Raw genomic sequence first — 19,383 nt, forward strand, 5'->3', positions numbered from 1 at the left:
CTCATATTCAGTACAAGCAGAGATAAGAATAGTACAGAACTCAACAATTTAGTAATCTATTTTCACTTAAATAAAGAAAAATCCTTGTTCTATTATTTCATTAGCAGAATAATACATGAAAAACCATCCAACTTTCCATTATAAAATAAGAAATATTGCAGAAGAACATATTTGCACAAAGGCACATTGAGCTCACCAGACAATTATTTCCGTTTTTTACATTGCTTTATAAATTCCCTTCAGTGTCTGCCTTTTTATCATATGCTATTAAATACTGAAAAATATTAAAATCTCTGGTAAACGAAAATATTTTTGGCTACTAGTAAATTATGCATTTTTGTATGCTACTTTATAAAAATACAGATATACAAATAATCACAACAAATGTCTTTTTCAGTCAAGATAAACTTAATTCAAGCCAATATAAACCCAGGAGTAGAATTTTCATCTGAGAGCTATCACTATGATTTTTGTCTCAAGACCTGGTCACTAAGTATCTGCATGGAATGAAGAGACTGGAGAGACAGGACACATGATCTTGAATTGAGATCTTCATTAAATTGAGATATTTAAGGCAAGATTCATCTGAGTTGGCCAAAAATTGCTAATATCTAAACGCTTCGAATCTATTAATGATGGTCAATGGAGAGAAGAAACTTAGATCACTTAGAATATAAACCCAAATTTTATGTGAAAGTAACAAAAATACTTAGTGTGATCATTTAGAATCAAAATATTCTGCTAGTATCTGGTTTATTTAAAACTTTTAAGAAGTAAATGATTTGAAGTCCAGCATCCATACAGAAAGTGCAAGTACAGGTTTGATGAATTTTCACAGATTGAATACTTTATATCACCAACATCCAGATCAAGAATCACAACCTGACCAGCACTCCAGAATGCCCCTCCCCCACATATCTTCCAAGGGAGAACTCCCAGTCCCCAGGGGAACCACTGTTCTGACTTTCAATACCAGAGATTTGCTGTGCCTGGGTTGAATTTTATGTAAATGGAATCATACAGTAGGAAAATTTTGTATCTAGTTTGCTCACTATAAATCATGTGTATAAGAATCATTCATGGTTTTGTATGTGTAATTATTGTTCATTCCCACTATTGTGTATTGCATGATATACCATAGTTTATTTTTAGAATATCTTCTTTAGCATATATTCTCCCTAGCAAAAGGTTTAGCTCATTGGTTTAGCCTCTGTCTCACTGATATGTCTCAAGTACATAGAACACTGTCTCGCACATGGTTGGTGCTTCATAAGGATGTGTTGGATTAAATTAACTAGTTTTTAGTCACTCAGATGTCTTCCATTGCAGAACTTCCTGGGCCTGCAAGCGCTGCATTAACTCTGTCTCAAGCCTAGGATTCTCCTCATTTGTCTCCTTAGTGCCCCTTTGACTTCCTTGTTTCTCAACGTGTAAATCAGGGGATTTAGCAAGGGAGTCACCAGAGTATAGAACAGTGCAATGCTTTTGTTCACATCCTGTGAATAGCTGGAAGGAGGCTGAAGGTACATGGAGATGAGTGTCCCAAAGAATATAATCACTACCATTAGGTGAGAACCACAGGTTCCAAAAGCCTTCTGTCTCCCTTGGGCCGACTTCATCTTCAGGACTGCACGGGTAATGTGACTGTAGGATACTAAGATGAGTGACAGGGGGACGACCAAGAAGAAGGTACTGACAGCAAAGACTTCAGTCTCATAGACAGAGGTGTTGGTGCAGGCCAGTTTCAGCATCACTGGAACTTCACAGAAGAAATGGTCCACTTGGTTTTTACCACAGAGGGGAAGAGTCATGGTCAGTGCTGTCTGGATTACAGAATTGCCAAAGCCTGTAAGCCAAGCAGTTACAACCAGCTGCAAGCAAAGCTGGGGATGCACGGTCACCATGTAGTGGAGGGGACGGCACACAGCTACATAGCGGTCATAGGCCATGACAGACAGGAGGACACACTCTACTCCCCCAAGTCCCAAGGCAATGAAGAGCTGGGTCACACAGCCGCCATAGGTGATGGTCTTGTCCTTCCCCTTAAAGTTGGCCAGGGTCTGAGGGACAGTGCAAGTCGTCAGACAAAGATCCATAAAAGAGAGGTTGGAGAGGAAGAAGTACATAGGGGTGTGGAGGTGAGGATCCATCGTTGACAAAAGTATAATGATGCCATTGCCTAAACAGCTCAAGAAGTAGATGATCAGGATGGCCACAAAGAGAGCCGTTTCCAGCTGGGGTTGGTTGGAGAAGCCCAGGAGAATGAATCCAGAGAAGGCGCTGTCGTTAGCTCTTTCCATTGTACTCTGCTTGTTGGAGTTAAGAGAACGCCATACTGTTAAGCTGTTTGTTTAATCCACGTCTTTCCCCTTGAGTAAGTAGAGTTTGTGAGGAAGCTTGAGGCATTTTCACAGGAAATCTTTTGTTGACAAACAAGGGGGTGCTTAGGGAGTTACTATGTAAGTGTATCTTCTGTGTTTCAGGCACTGACCTAAGCACTTTCTATGCAATTTGTCACAGCAACTCTGTGAGTTTGGCATTATCATGATTTCTGCTGAATATGTGAAGGAACTGAAGGTTAAAGAGGTGCAGTGATTTTATCAGGGTGATGTACTTAATAAATCACAGGGGCAGGATTCCAACAGACTCTAAAATATCAGTTCTTAACTGCTGGGGATACTGTCTTTATGATGTACAAACTACAAATATAACTCAAAAGTTTCTCAAAAATTAAATCTAGATGTTCGATATAAGTTACAAATATGGACTGCCTTATTCTTTCCCTGGACGATTGAAATACTTAGACTGGCTTTCTTGCTTCTGCTTTGTGTAGAGAAAAATATTTCTTTCTGAAGATGCACAGATAATAAAATTTACTATTAACAATTTTGTTCAAATGGGAACAATATATTTTAATAAGTCAAGTCATGGAGCCTTTGATATGGAGCCTGTAATCATTTCTATTGATTGGAAAACTTTTATTGGAAGTGATTTAGAATTCACTGTATCCATACTGTATGTTCCAGAGGGACTAAACCTGAGAAACTCTCATTGTTACCACTTTCAGTGAAAACTCGGCAAAGCATCAATGAGCTTTTGTTTTCTTTCTTTATGTCTTTTAAAATTGCTTAATACGATAGAGCAAATACTTTTTCAACCTTTCGTGTGCACTTCCTATAAATTCAGATCTCACATTAATCATTCTCTTTTTCATAAAATCATCTGGTCTCATTTTAGAAATCAACTTCTGTCTGTCTGTATGTTCTCTCTTTCATAGACACATACACCACACACAAATTATGAGGCAAATTTCATAGTAAATAATCCTTAAGAGGAGAAATATCTCATAATAGTACCATAGCCTGGAAGAGTTTAGTATGTATAGTAGATTCACAAAATAATTTTGTCAAAGAAGTGATAATATGGAAGAAGTTTCAAAACTGTAAGGGTTTTAGAAACTGAATTTAGGAGTTATAGCCTTCTTGCATATTGTCAAAAGAATTATCCTTCCTAAAAGAATTGCCTCACTTCCCTTCTTGAAAACTTCCAGTGGTTTTCAATTACCATCAACTCAAATTCCAAATTCCTCATTATGGCGTACAAGAGCCTTCATAATCCTTTTCTTATCTCTCTAGTATTTTCTCTTGCTATGCTCAATTTCCCATCTTTTGAATTTTTAAAAAAAATTTATTCATTTCATTTATTTTTGGCTGTGCTGGGTCTTCATTGATGTGTGGGGACTTTCTTTAGTTGCGGTGCACAGGTTTCTCTTTTTGTGGAGCACGGTGTCTGGGGCATGCAGTCTTCATTAGCTGTGATGCATGGTTCAATTGTTGTGGTTCCTGGACTCTAGAGCACAGACTTAGTAATTATGGTGCATGAGCTTCATTGCTCTGAGGCATGTGGGATCTTCCCGGATCACAATCGAACCCATGTCTTCTTCATTGACAGGCGGATTCTTATTCACTGAGCCACCAGGGAAATCCTCTCATCCTTAGAATTTCTTAACATATTATATCTGAACATTCATGTCTATCTGGTTTTTCTCATTTTGAAATTCTCTGACCACCCCAACTAACATTCCCCTCAAGATATTGTCTATTGTATTGCCCTGCTTTTCATCTTCAGATCACTCATTACTATCAAGAATTTTTCTTGTTTCTTAAAAGAAAATTCTTATTTATTTTCTAATCTGCCTCAGTAAAATGACAGATTTATAGATGAGGAAATTTGTCTTTTTGAAACAAAATGATTATATGTGTAGAATAGTGCCTAACATACAGGAAACAATCAACATGTAATGTGTGCAGTTGAATGCAGTTGAATCAACATTTAATGTATGACTACATTAATATACTTAAACACTTAGGCAATCTTTTCTTATATCAGATACAAATATGTGTCCTCAGTGTTTATTTGATAGTGGTTTTTATTCCAGGCTACATGGTCATTGAGAGTATATATACAATGTGTAATAATATATAAAATATATGCTTTGTAGATATAGTATATACAAATATCTCTGAATATAAACACTTATGTATTTATTGTTTTGGTTTTAAGATGCTTTTGTGATGTAAGATACTTTGGCGATCCCATGAACTGAATCTTATTTATCTTTGTGTACAGAAATCCAGTTTTACAAATGTAGACATATTTGTCTCTGAAGAGAGACTGATTTTGGGGTAGAATGAGATGCATGCCAGAGGATGCCAGACAACACCATCTCTGATTCTATTACTGATTCTTCACCCAACCCCACTGTCTTGTGTCTTAGCCAAAGGGCTAGAGAGGTGGTAGCAGAAGCTAAAGATACTGGAGGGCCTCTCTTGGGCTATTTTTTCAGTGATTGAGTAATGAAACTCAAGGGAAGAGAAAGGTATTCTACACCGAGATAGGCAAAGTGGAGAGAGGCACAGGTGGTTTAAACTCCAGAGAACACAGAGCTCATGGAATTACTTCCTGGGAACTGCCAGAAACAATTCATTTTGCCCAGACTGCAGGGATTATTGTTGTTGTTTAGTCGCTAAGTCCTGTCTGACTCTTTTGTGACCCTGTGGACTGTACCCACCAGGCTCCTCTGTCCATGGGATTTCCCAGGCAAGAATACTGGAGTGGGTTCACCATTTCCTTCTCCAGACGATCTTCTGACCCAGGAACTGAACCCGTGTCTCCTGCATTGGCAGGTGGATTCTTTAACACTGAGCCACCTGGGAAGTCCTAGGTGGGGTTGAAATAGTAAATAAAATAGTAGATAAAATAACAGCCTGTTGTTTATTATCACTCTTGGGCCTATGGGTTGATACAGTTTCAGGAAACACAGGCTAGAGCTGTATCATATCACTTGGCATTGCTCTTGCCACATAGGGGAACATTCAGAAATGTTTGCTGAAAACGTGTTCTCTGACATCTGTGGAGACTTAAGCATTTCACCACGGGATATCAAGTGGGCAAAGCTGGAGGGGAAGGCAGGCTCTGAGCTTTGCAAGAAGCAGAGGAAGAAAATTATTAAAAGTTCTTCTTGGGAGGTTTCTTCTCTCTGCACTTTCCCTCAGCTCTACATCTGGCTGGCACAACAGAAAACTCTGCTTTTATTATTTGCCACAATTTCTATCTAGAGACCCCAGAAGTTCTCACAGGAACTCTGTTACCTCTCCCTGGTGAACAGAACCCTCTATTTCTTCCTCTTCTCATCTAAGTTGCTCATCACTACTGTTTTGCCAGAGCCTGCTTTGACAAAAATGATGCTATGTCGGGCACCAGTGCTCTCAGAGCTGCTAATGTGACTAATGTTGATGCAGCCCTGAGTTTTCTGGGTCCCAAAATGCCAATGGCTTTCACCACTTTGCACTTAAAGTGTAGAAGGCCTCTCTACCTTAAAGTAGCTACCTCTAGTGTGTAGATCTTTCTCTTCTACTTAAAGAGAAATCTCCAAGAGAAAGTGGCCCCTGTGATTATCTCCATCCTTTCATCAAAGACTCAGCCCTTTCAGTCAGGGGTATTTGAAGGGTGGTGGGAGATGGCCAGGTGAAGCATGGTTAGCTCTTGGGCAGAGGACTTGAAAATTTAGAATTTAAGCTATTGCCCACTTCATGCTGTGTGGACTGAATAACAAAGGAAACCTGCCTGCAGAGAGAGAAGAAAAAAGTAGATTTGAAAAAAAGGAAGAGAGTCACACAGTGCTCATCTTCAAGTTTGACTCATTTCTTAACAACTTTGAGCAGGTAAAGGTCATTGTACTTACGAGATGCTCATGTCAGGATGCAAGTTTCTTCTGGGAAGAGCCATTGGCTTCCAAGTCAGCCTCCAGCATAATGGGAAAAATAAAAGAGACAGAATGTTGCCTTTGCCTCCAGATGTACAAGGATGAGAGATGGAATGATTCTTGTGGAGTGTATGTCTGGCTTTGTGAGAACTGGAGTGACCACAGGACTTCCTTACATTGAAATTTACAGCTTCTTTGTAGCTCTGGGAACCCAGTCTCCCTCAACTCCAGTAATAGTTATTTATCCCCATGTGGGGTTCCCAGTATCAACCCTGGGGATAATGTACCTGACAGACAATTCTCCAGGAGATTCAGGGAATTATAAGATGTGGAAATTGTTAATAGGCTTTCAGAAAGGATATTAGAAAATCCTTCCCCCAACAAGCCCTGAGACAACAAATATCAAAGATTTGGCTCAGTTCAGTTCAGTTGCTGAGTCATGTCCAACTCTTTGCGACCCCAGGGACTGTAGCACGTCAGGCCTCCTTGTCCATTGCCAACTCCTGAAGTTTACTCAAATTCATGTCCATTGAGTCAGTGACGCCATCCAACCATCTCATCCTCTGTCGTCCCCTTCTCTTCCTGCCTTCAATCTTTCCCAGCATCAGGGTCTTTTCAATGAGTCAGTTCTTTGCATCAGGTGGCCAAAGTATTGGAGTTTCAGCTTCAGCATCAGATCTTCTAATGAATATTCAGGACTGATTTCCTTTATTGGACTGGTTGGATCTCTTTGCTGGCCAAAGGAGTCTTAAAAGTGTCCTCCATCACCACAGCTCCAAAGCATCAATTATTCAGTGCTCAACTTTCTTTAAAGTGCAACTCTCCAGTTACCAAAACTCCAACGACCATAAGTAGAATCAGATTAACAATGATGTCTACATTGGGGATGGAGGGCTGAGGAGGTACTGTGGAGGAAAGAGAAGGGGCCCAGACTTCAGGTTTGAGTTGACCTTGCTGAAGGGGTCCAGAAAGGCTTCAGCTTTATCTGAGAAGAAGCTCCACCCCAGCCTCCTCCTTACCCCATCTCAACATGAGGGTCTCCTGAAGCCCCTTGTGCTGCACATGGCACCTGTATCTTTGCTCCTCTCCAGAAGGGGCCACTAGGGCCGCCCATTTCTGGAAGGTTCCATTCCCTGAAGGCCTGGGTTCTACAAGCTCCATGTCCTGGGTCTGGTCCTCCATGTCATACTGCCAGGTCAGTGAGATCTCCTCAGGGTAGAAGCCCAGGGCCCAGCACCTCAGGGGGACCTCACAGTCAGAGATGGGGTGATGGGTCACATATGTCTTTGGAGGGTCTGTGGAGGATGAATCAGAAAATTCCCATTTAGTGTTACCTCCATGGGTCCCCGAAGCAGCATCCTATGACCATCCTGAGAATAAACAGGACAGTGGGTTTGAAAAGAAGCAGCACAAACACCAGACACCAGCCTGGACTCACAGGTCTGGGCCTGTTCCCGAGTCCTTGGAAAGTTCTGGAGTCAGGGTGAGAGCCAAGGTAGGTGGCACCATGTAAGGGAGACAATACAGAGTAATGGCCCTGACTTGGGTGGAGGCCGAATGACTCAGAAAAGCTGGAGTCAGGCCTCCAAACATATTCTCAGGTGAGAACTGGCCCTGAGAGACAGTCATGGTTCACAAGATGGCACCCAGGGTGAAGGGGCAGCGCTGACCAGTTATTTCAGGGCTGGTTCCTGCTTCTTCCCCAAAGAGACTGGTTTCCTTAATTGTCCTTCAGAGAAGTGGGGCCACTGGCGAGTCACTCTCTTGTACAGAATATGAAAACCTGGGTGGATTCCTCCCTCTGCTGACAGGAACTGGGGCGCTGTTTCCACATTGACCTCACTTTCTTCTCCTCATGGGAAGCCAGGTCCAGCCCGAGAGGGGATCAGGGAGGCCCGGCGCCCCTCGTACCTGCGCGCAGCAGCGCGTCCTTCCCATCCTCCAGGTGTCTGTGGAGCCACTCTCCGCAGACCCCCTCCAGGTCATTCCTACTGTGACCCACAGCACCGCCCTGCTCAAACTTGAGGCTGGAGATCTGAGCCGGGGCGTCAGCTGTGGTCCAGAAGCACAGGTCCCCATTCAGGGCAAGGTAATTGTTGCCGTCGTAGGCAATCTACCAGAACCTGAGGCAATACCTTTTCAAATATGCAATTATTCCTCTTTCAGGAGAAGACTGGGAGATGGGTGTTTCTGTCTGTTCCCTCCACATTGAGCCCTGGGTGGGTGGGTGCTGGTAGCCAGTTCCAGGCTGTTTCTTTTTCGCTACTGTCTTGTTGGACCCAGAAACGCAAGCCACTGAACCAGGTGATCAAGGAGTGTGCCCTCTGGCAGCAGCCACAACACCTGGGCGGCCACACAGGTGCACAAATTCTTTTTCACAGAGACACTGGTGACCTGGGGTGTGACAGAGGGAGAGCACGATGATGGCACCTGTTGGCTTCTCAGGTGTTTGGTGAGGATTGCAGTTGACCCCTAGATATGTGTTAGAAGTCTTAGCTTTTAAGATAAGGAAATAGGCTTCTTTCAGGGACAAGCTGGAGGTTTCCATCTGTGTCTGTGTGCTATGCCCTGGAGGGAGAGGCACAGTGAGTCTGGTGAGCCTGTTACTTAGTTCATTACAGCCTCATGGATTTCATGGACACAAACTTCATTGACTTTCAGAGGTATGTTTTGGAGGCCCATGTCTCAGGTGTAAGCCTTCAAAGTGACGGTCCCAGACGTGGAACACTTTGTTTCTCAGGGAGAAACTGGCAGTGGTGACTTCCCTCCTGATTTGTATACTGTGGCTCCAAGGGTGGGGCTTAGGCAGAGATTTGGTGTCTGCCTCTTCTAATGATTTACTTTTTTATCTCCTAATGATTTTAGTGTGGCAGAAGGTGAAGAACTAAAGAGCTTGTTGATGAAAGTGAAAAAGGAGAGTGAAAAAGTTGGCTTAAAGCTCAACATTCAGAAAACTAAGATCATGGCATCCGGTCCCATCACTTCATGTCAAATACATGGGGAAACAGCGGACACAGTGGCTGAGTTTATTTTTCTGGGCTCCAAAATCACTGCAGATGGTGATTGCAGCCATGAAATTAAAAGACACTTGCTCCTTGGAAGGAAAGTTATGACCAACCTAGACAGCATATTGAAAAGCAGAGACATTACTTTGTCAACAAAGGTCCGTCTAGTCAAGGCTATGGTTTTTCCAGTAGTCATGTATGGATGTGAGAGTTGGACTATAAAGAAACCTGAGTGCCAAAGAATTGATGCTTTTGGACTATGGTATTGGAGAAGACTCTTGAGAGTCCCTTGGACTGCAAGGAGATCCAACCAGTACATCCTAAAGGAAATCAGTCCTGGGTATTCATTGGAAGGACTGATGTTGAAGCTGAAACTCCAGTACTTTGGCCACCTGATGTGAAGAACTGACTCATTTGAAAAGACCCTCATGTTGGGAAATATTGAGGGCAGGAGAGAAGGGAACGACAGAGGATGAGATGGTTGAATGGCATCGCTGACTCAGTGGACATGGGTTTGGCTGGACTCTGGGAGTTGGTGATGGACAGGGAGGCCTGGCATGTTGCGGTTCATGGGGTCCAAAGAGTCGGATACGACTGAGTGACTGAATTGAATTGAAATGGATTTTAGTGTGGGGTTTTTCTTATTCACCTTGTGTGTAGGATTCACCCAGTTAGTTTCTGCATTTCTTTTAAAAGGAGTTGTTTTGGGTCAAACTGTAGATTCAGTGTGCCCAAGGGAGGAGGGGAGATCTGGAGCCTGTATGTCATGAGCGAACAGGAAACTTCTAGCTTTTTGCGCAGCTTCCTCTCTCCTTCTCTCTCTTGTTGCCATTTTTGTTTCACCTTGTGTTTCTGTCTGTCCCTCTTTTTCTCATTCTCTAGTTCTTGTTCTATTCAAGTCCTTTTTAGAAAAACTTTTTGTTTTGAAATAGTTGCAGATTAACAGAAAGGTCTAAAGGTAGTATAGATAGGTCTTGGGTACCTTTGACCTTTTCCCCAACATATATATAGAGTTTCATGTAATTTTTTCATGTAGATTCCTGTAACCATCATCATGATCAAAATATGAAATTACCCCATGACCACTCACATCTCCTTTGTGATACTGCTTTATAGTCACACTCATTCCTTCCCCTCCCCTGCACCCTCCATAAGCCATCACTCATCCTGGGCACCACCATCTTGATCCCCATCTCTATTATTCTGTTATTTTGTGGATGGGATATAGATGGAATCATATAATATTTAACCTTTTAAGATAGACATTTTCATTCAACATAATACCCTTGAGACGTTGTGTGTATTAATAGCTTATTCCTTTTTTACTGCCAAATAGTATTTCATAGTTCAGATGTGCCATCTTTTGTTTAGAACATTTCATTTGTTTTCAGCTTTTTGCTGTTACAGATAAAATTGCTATGAGTAATTGCGCACAGTTTTTTTTGTATGGAATAAATTTTTGTTTCTCTGTCATAAATGCCAAAGAGCATGATTACTGGGCTCTATGGCAAGTATATATTTGGTTTAAAAAAAAAAAAGAAACATCCAAGCTCTTTTATAAAGTACATGTATGGTTTTATATTCTGATTAGCAATGGATGAGTGATTCAGTTTATCCACAATGATGCCAACATTTGGTATTGTTCCCGTATTTTTTGTCTTGGTTGTTCTTGTAGGTAGGTAGTAATATCTCTTCATGTTCTTAATCTGCATTTTCCTGATGGTTAGTGATGCTAAACATCTTTACATGTGCTTATTTACCATTCATATATTTGCATTGGTGAGTTATTTGCCGAAATGTTTTTTAATTGAGTTATTTTCTTATTGTAGAGTTTTGAGAGTTGTTTGCATATTCTAGATATGAGTATTTTGTAAGATACATAGCTTGAAAATATTTTCTTCCAGTTTGTAGCTTATCTTATTATCCTCTTAACAGAGTCTTTAACAGACAAATGCTCTTTATTTTGGTGAGTCCTCATTTGTAGATTTTTAAAAAAATAGATTACTCTTTCGGGTTATTATATTCCAATATAAAATAAGAATTTTACAAAATAGTATAGGAAAAAAAGCATGTAATTGCAAGTAAGCATTTATACATAATGTCAAGTGATTATCCAACATTATTGTGCCAATTAATATTTACAGCAACAAGATGGAAATGGGAAGAAATATTAATTGCATGTCTGTAATTCCCTCCATCTCTGGACACTCTATGTAGTACTAATCTTCACTCAAACTAATCTTTACATTTGAGTAAATATTATCATAGAATTTAACTAGTAGACAGATTACTGAGGAAATTCTAATCTAAGAGTATTTTAAGGAAAAGATAATTTCTCCCTATGGGTAGAATGTTATTTTAAAAAGTGGAATTTATGGTTCTATGGGAAATGCTTGGCTACAGCATGTAAATTAGTTAAAGAAGATCTGTATGCTTGTCTGACTAATGACATACAAACCAAGATACTTCAAACCTAATTAGCTTTCCCTGAGATAGCTTTTACTACTAGCTAGAAGTTGTCTATTACTTTGAAAGAAAATGTGTTCTAGTGGGGAAAAGAGATTGTATATTTTTGAAGCTGCCTTTGATGGTTAGAGCCAAAGCCTTCCATGGACAGATGCTAATTATTCCTGCCTTTTGCCTGTATAGTCAAGTGCATAAGTTGTTTTGAATTTAATTGATGTTCAAACTTCAAAACAGGCAATACCCATCAAGTTTCTTTCAATTTACTTTGACAATTATAAATACCTTGTTTAATTCAATCATGTGGAAATAAATGCAAAGATGAGTTGGATTTAAACAAACCATTGAAGTTCCATTTAAAAAATCAATAATTTTTCTGTTTGCTTATGTAAATCATTACAACTTTCGATAGAAATTGAACAACATCATTGAGGACAGATAGTTTTTCCTTAGCCATATTAGAAGTTTGGAAGTAAAATGTAGTGGCTGTCCTTTAATATATTTACCTTAAAGATTAGGTAGATACTGTCTAATTGGTTAAAAGACGCTTATTCCTTGGAAGGAAAGTTATGACCAACCTAGACAGCATATTAAAAAGCAGAGGCATTACCTGGTCAATAAAGGTCCATCTGGTTAAGGATATGGTTTTTCCAGTAGTCATGTATGGATGTGAGGGTTGAACTATAAAGAAAGCTGAGCACCGAAGAATTGATACTTTTGAACTGTGGTGTTGGAGAAGACTTTTGAGAGTCCCTTGGACTGCAAGGAGATCCAACTAGTCCATCCTAAAGGAAATCAGTCCTGGGTGTTCATTGGAAGGACTGATGTTGAAGTTGAAGCTCCAATATTTTGGCCACCTGATGTGAAGAACTGACTCATTTGAAAAGACCCTGATGCTGGGAGGGGTGGGGGGCAGGAAGAGAAGGGGATGACAGAGGATGAGATGGTTGGATGGCATCGCCAACTCAATGGACATGAGTATGGGTAAGCTCCGGAAGTTGGTGACAGACAGGGAGGCCTGGCGTGCTGCTGTTCATGGCGTCGCAAGGAGTCGGACAGGACTGAGCACCTGAACTGAACTGAGCTGAATTGGTAACTCTGTGATGCATTAAAAGTTGGTTACGAATATTATATAAAAATTAATTTACATGTGAAATTAAATAACTGAATGAGTTCTTATTTATATATGGAGAATATTTTTTTGCAGTTGTATAAAAAAATCTCAAGTGTTTAGTAAAATATCTAAGTCATTAAAAGAGGAGAGCTAAGATAACTGGGAAGTTTAGGGAGTTATCTGAGCTCTGTCATTTATGAGAAGTTAGAAAAGAGGCAGATTAAGTTTCCTCTTACATTCTCCTTGATATTCATTTTCCCTGAGGATTGTCATCTCTGGGCAGCCAGGCAACATCAGCTAATTAACGGTACAGGACGAACATTCCCCAGAGCCTTCAGCCAGGTAAACCATTTTCACCAGACCAGTTTTACTGCAGTTTCATACCAATCCCATGCTTTCATAATGAGCTCTCTGTCACAAGGCCAAAATATTATATTCAGAAGGAATCCTGAGAGTTTGAAATTGTCTTCCTATGTCATCCTACCAGCTAGACACAATGCCGATCTTCAGTACCTGTGAAGGTATTTGAAGTTATCAAGAGAAAGCATCTTCTTGCTTAAGGAAAACTTAAGGCTATTCCAATGCTGATAGAGTCAACTTATGTACTCACTCCATGTAACCTGCATCCTTAATCTATATACCCAGGTTCCAATGCCCAGTACTGTATTAAAGGCAGGAACTGGAAATGAGATAGGGAACGAACTTAGGACACTCACATAAGGTGAATAAAACTGAGAGGACTGGAACTGGATCTCTGTGGTACTTTAGAAATTGGTAAGTTAGTTTGTTTTCAGTTGCAAGTGTTCTTTAAAAGTTGCATTGAGTAACATACATGTCAGTTGGCAAAAGAAACAGAAATTCCTGTAGAAATTCACCAAATTTAAAAACCAAACTAAGTGTTCCTTATGGAAGCCAACTTTGTGTTCCTAGACATTTCATCCTATTGTAGTGTATTCATATGTCTCAGTATGGATATATGGAGCAATTTAAATTCAGGATATTTGGCTGTCATAAAACATGTCCTTCAATAATTGAATAATAGCATATATGTGAATGTGAAAATATTAGATTATACACTTTCATTTTTTCCTCAGCTCCTATTTGCTCTGAAATTACAGAATTTTTCTTTTTTTTTCATTTATTTTTATTCATTGGAGGCTAATTACTTTACAATATTGTAGTGATTTTTGCCATACATTGACATGAATCAGTCATGGATTTAAATGTATTGCCCATCCGGATCCCCCCTCCCACCTTAGAAAGATGGTAATGATACCCCTATATGCAAAACAGAAAAGGAGACACAGATGTATAGAACAGACTTTTGGACTCTGTGGGAGAAGGCAAGGGTGGGATGTTTCGAGAGAACAGCATTGAAACACGTATATTATCAAGGGTGAAACAAATCACCAGAATGTTTCTTAAAGTGTATTGTCCATATCTGTAGTTTTAAAATGTTCATTTTCTCAAAGAAATGAATGTATATAATCTTTCAAATGCTAGTTTGATAGTTGCAACAATGAAGGTCCATTTTGTGGTTATTGTGTCAATGCATTTTTGAATTTATTGTTAATGAAAAACAATCATTCTTCAATTGAGGATAAATACCAGTTTGAGAAGAGAAATATGGGTCAGAAAAGGTGATCTGAATGTTTAATTTATTGATGAATTAGGCAAATGACAATTTTTTTGATGGCCTTGCATTGAGGTGATGTGTAGTATACACTGGTGCCTGTCCTTTCATCCTTGCACACATTTATAAGTCGACTCTACATTTTGCATGAATGGACTTTAGGTTTTGTATGAATGCTTTCGGTGTCCAGCTCAGATTTTTTCTACTGGCTAGTGGGTGCACTGGTCCACACCATATTTGTCATGAGTATTGACTGGTAGCTTCACAGCCTGTTCCTTCTTCAGAAAATTGCCATCAGTTGAATGGGAGCCACATTGCCAGGAGGTCTCCTGAACTCTGTTGGTTCAGCTTGCAGTCAATGACAGACTGTTGGGATATATAAAAGGCTGCCTTTTTGTCAAGGTGGAACTACATCTGACACAATGCATGCTCCACAGCTTGTTATTCTGTATTCCAGTAACTAGTCACATTTAAATGACTAGGTATTTAAAGTTATCTGAATTAAATTTAAATTTAAAATTCAGTTCCTTAGCTGCCACCCTTGAAATGCTCAGTCAGCAACACATGGGTAGCAGTGATTGTATTAGTGAAGATAGAATACTTTTCATCAGCAAATAGTTCTGTTGGAGAATCATATTTCAGCTTTCTCTGGGATCAGGTTTAAGCTATTCCACTTGTGATCACATCCTTGCTTAGCAACATTGTCTGCTCTATTTTGCACTTTGATTTTCTTTATCCTGAGAACATTCGATCAATAAACAGCTTGCAAAGGAATTCCTACTTCAGCTTCTCCTTCCCAACCTGGCCAAACATTGTCCATATTGATTAGAACTATTATTTCTTTTTTTTTCCCAATTATTTTTATTAGTTGGAGGCTAATTACTTTACAATATTGTAGTGGTTTTTGCCATACATTGACATGAATCAGTCATGGATTTACATGTGTTCCCCATTCTGAACCCCCCTCCCACCTCCCTCCCCATCCCGTCCCTCTGGGTCATCCCAGTGCACCAGCCCGATCACTTGTCTCATGCATCCAAACTGGACTGGCGATCTGTTTCACACTTGATAATATACATGTTTCAATGCTGTTCTCTGAGATCATCCCACCCTCACCTTCTCCCATAGAGTCCAAAATTCTGTTCTATATATCTGTGTCTCTTTTTCTGTCTTGTATATAGGGTTATCGTTACCATCTTTCTAAATTCCATATATATGCGTTAGTATACTGTATTGGTGTTTTTCTTTCTGGCTTACTTCACTCTGTATAATGGGCTCCAGTTTCATCCACCTCATTAGAACTGATTCAAATGATTTCTTTCCACTTCCTCCTCATTTATAAATCCTTCATTTCCATTAGGGACCAGGCTTAATGTATCGGAGTTAAGCTGAGACAGAAGGATTATTAAAGCAAGAATGATTCAGTTATGGCTCTGACGCTGCCAGGATTTTGTCAGCACCTTTTCAGGATTCCTTGAGGAACTGGATAGGGTAGAGTTTCAACTTTAAATTTGTCAGTGAATGTTGCATAATTTGAGGTATCTTAAAGAGACATTATCTTGAGATCTTTTGTCTTTAAAACGTTTGGTTTTCACATCAAGTAGTTAGTTTTCTTGAAATACTTATATTCTTCATTAAAATTTCAGTATGTGTCAGTAATATACAATTATTATAATTGTAAATATACCTCTAGCACTGACATGTGTCTGTATTAAGCATTTAACCTCTCTCATTTGATGCCTCTTCTCTTAATTAGTACAGTAGAATTGTGTTCTTGTGAGATATAATTTTCTATTATATTCTTTTAAAAAATAATTGTTATGTAAGATGTCATCTTTTATTGTAGAATCTGTTTACTTTTACCTACTTAATATTTTCTATATATACATATGTATACTTTGATTTTTTTCAATTATGTCTCTTTTGTATCCAAGTACTAATTCACATGTAGCTTGTATAGCAGAACTTGCCTATTTCATGTCATATCATGATGGTTACCAAGGATAGTATTTGTTGTTCCTGTAGCTAGGATGAATGTGTTTAATATTTTTAGTTTTTATTATTTATGTTATTTAATTTATTATTTATGTAGTTTGTCTCATAGTACTCAGTATTCCTTATTGCGTTAGGTCAGTTGATATGTATTTTAACATAGATGATGATTCCCAATTAAAAAGCAGAATTCTTTAAATGTGGTAGGAAGGAAATAAAAATTTCCCACTTAAGCTTAGCCAAGAAATATCCTTACCTTGAAACATTGCCTTCTGTGGTGGTGCAAACAGCCTTAGGAAGGGTGGGTGCTGAGTAGGGAAGGAGCAAAGAATTGGTGTGACCTAGGCCAGCAGAATGTACTCCTGAGATCATTGTGATGATGTGTCTTACACATTGACGTTTTCCATATCTGGTTTCCTCAGGAAGGGATAACTTCCTGAATTTCTTTAGAGAAAAAGAATTTAAAGAAGACTAATATGACATTGGTATCCTAATTACCTTCCAGTGTAATCTCCACTTGGACTGGAACCATTTGTGACATACAAAGACAATTATATTCTTTTTTTCTGTTTTAGTTGGTGTTACTTTTGTTTGTTGTTGTCTGATATTTAATTTTTCAACCTAAAATTGTTCATTTTTATACCTGTCAGATACTTGGTCATTCAGCATCCTTTTTCTAATAAATGAATATTATTCTGTATAGTTTGAACCACTATACATGGTTTGCACATGGTTTGAACCACTTCATCTTGACAGGATTTTCTCTTTTATCAATTGCCTTTCTGGTCCTTCTTGATATGATGATAAAATATATCATTGTTTTATTACACTGGTCCATTATTGTATTGGTGTTTTCCTTTGATGAATTAATGTTTTATATTTCCCTTCACTTTGGTGAATGCTTCCTTTATTAGGTACATTTAGGAAACTTTTCTAGCAGTTCATCTAGGATGAATGTGTCAGTATTTGTGTATATGTCCATGAGACTGAGCCATAGGTTGTATTTGCTCTTCTGAGCAGGTGTGAGTCAGGGAACATATCCTGTCATTGCACATTTAGACTATCTGTCAAAATTTTATAATTCTGTTATAAATTTTTTCTATATAGACTTCTGTTGTGGGTACCACAGATCACATTCTTATAAGAAATCAATGGAAGGATGAAATCTTCGGAAATTGTAAACCCTGCCATCTGCAGTGGTGTCCCCTGAATTTTAATATATTCATGTCTGGCAATAAAGCAATGTGTTTGTTAAAAACACAAACTTTGATATCAAAGAAGCCTAATTTTTGTTTACAGACTTAGGATTTTAATAATCTTGGCTAAGCTGCTTAACCAGTTTAATCTATCTCTTCAAATATAGAAGGGTAACAGTCATAAATGTCAAACATTTTTTTTTGGAGATAGTTGAGATTATGCATGTATATGTTTTAGAGCATATCAAACAATCAACAATACCAACAGTATTGGCATTATTATTATCATTTTCAAAACTATTTCTTTATTTACTCATTTAATTTTTGATTGCATTGATTGCATTGCTGCTCACAGGCTTTCTCCAGTTGCAGCAAGCAGAGGCTAATTTCTAGTTGTGTGCCTGCTTCTCACTGTGTTGTCTTCTCTTGTTGTGGAGCACAGACTCTAGGTGTACAAGCTTCAGTAGTTGTGGTACAGGAGACAGTAGTTGTGGCAGATGGGCATAGCTGCCCCACACATGGGGAATCATAGTTGTCCTGCTCATGTGGGATCTTCCTTGATCAGGGATCAAACCTATGTCCTTTACATTGCATGGCAGACTCTTCACCACTGGACCATCAGGGAATCCAAGCATTATTAGCTATACGTAACATATCTTTCCAGCCTTCAAATTTTGGATACTTTAATTTTTCAAACTTTAAATGTGAGAATCTTTTATTAAGTATTGTTTTTGGAGGTGTGTGAACTAATGCTCTTCCATAATGTTTTGTAATTGAGTGTTAAGTTAGATTAGTTTAATCCTTCTCATACATGATGTATTAAATTTCTATTATGTGTACTTTTTATGTTTCAAACTATCTGATTTTGTGTTTTTCTTCTATCCTTACCACTAAATCATGGGACACGGAGGACCTTTATGCCACTGATGAAGGAATATTCCCCAGGGCCCCTCCGCCACTCCCTCTTATTTCATTTGACTCTTTGTGGTTGTTCAGTCGTTCAGTTAGGTCGGACTTTGCAACCCCAAGAATTGTAGCATGCCGGGCTTTCCTGTCTTTCACCATCTCAAGTTCATGTCCATTGAGTCAATGATGCCATCCAACCATCTCTGCCTTCTCCTCCTGTGCGCAATCTTCTCCAAAATCAGGGTCTTTTCCAATGAGTTGGCTCTTCACATCAGGTGGCGAAAGTTTTGGAGCTTCAGCATCAGCATCAGTCCTTCCAGTGAACATTCAGTGTTGATTTCCTTTAGGATGGACTGGTTGGATCTCCTTGCAGTCCAAGGGACTCTCAAGAGTCTTCTCCAACACCACAGTTCAAAAGCATCAATTCTTTGGTGCTCAGCCTTCTTCATGGTTCAGTTCTCACATTCATACATGACTACTGGAAAAACCATAGCTCTGAGTGTGTGGACCTTTGTTGGTAAAGTGACGTCTCTGCTTTCAATACGCTATCTAAGTTTGTCACAGCTTTTCTTTCAAGGAGCAAGTGTCTTTTAATTTCATGGCTGCAGTTACCATTTGTAGTGATTTTGGAGCCCAAGAAAATAAAGTCTGTCAAAGTTTCCACTTTTTCCCCATCTATTTGCCATGAAGTGATGAGCCCAGATGACATGATCTTAAATTTTTTGAATGTTAGGTTTTAAGCCAGCTTTTGCACTCTCCTCTCTCACCTTCATCAAGAAGCTCTTTAGTTCCTCTTCATTTTCTGCCAT

The 19,383-nt window shown here is 39.2% G+C and overlaps 2 protein-coding genes across 2 annotated transcripts; both read right to left on the reverse strand.

The window, feature by feature from the left end:
- Positions 1-1,355: 1,355 nt before the first annotated feature.
- On the reverse strand, positions 1,356-2,300 carry LOC136151229 (putative olfactory receptor 2B8). The gene has a single exon (XM_065912174.1). It carries the CDS (start codon positions 2,298-2,300, stop codon positions 1,356-1,358), a length of 945 nt encoding a protein of 314 aa, XP_065768246.1.
- A 4,763-nt stretch (positions 2,301-7,063) lies between these two features.
- LOC136151230 (BOLA class I histocompatibility antigen, alpha chain BL3-6-like) lies at positions 7,064-19,383 on the reverse strand. Its single transcript, XM_065912175.1, has 4 exons — positions 19,342-19,383; positions 8,177-8,378; positions 7,285-7,560; positions 7,064-7,170 (listed from the first exon to the last, which is right to left on the reverse strand). Exons 1-4 carry the CDS (start codon positions 19,381-19,383, stop codon positions 7,064-7,066), a joined length of 627 nt encoding a protein of 208 aa, XP_065768247.1.

This window comes from Muntiacus reevesi, chromosome 20, assembly GCF_963930625.1.
Source record: "Muntiacus reevesi chromosome 20, mMunRee1.1, whole genome shotgun sequence".
Classification (NCBI taxonomy): domain Eukaryota; kingdom Metazoa; phylum Chordata; class Mammalia; order Artiodactyla; family Cervidae; genus Muntiacus; species Muntiacus reevesi.

Excerpts from the sequence above, each read along its gene's own strand:
- LOC136151229 (XM_065912174.1), bottom strand. The coding sequence starts at position 2,300 with ATGGAAAGAGCTAACGACAGCGCCTTCTCTGGATTCATTCTCCTGGGC.
- LOC136151230 (XM_065912175.1), bottom strand. The coding sequence starts at position 19,383 with ATGGCAGAAAATGAAGAGGAACTAAAGAGCTTCTTGATGAAG. Across the intron at positions 8,379-19,341 it reads TAAAGAGCTTCTTGATGAAG|ATTGCCTACGACGGCAACAA; the intron begins GTGAGAGAGGAG and ends AGGTTCTGGTAG. Across the intron at positions 7,561-8,176 it reads GGACGCGCTGCTGCGCGCAG|ACCCTCCAAAGACATATGTG; the intron begins GTACGAGGGGCG and ends CATCCTCCACAG.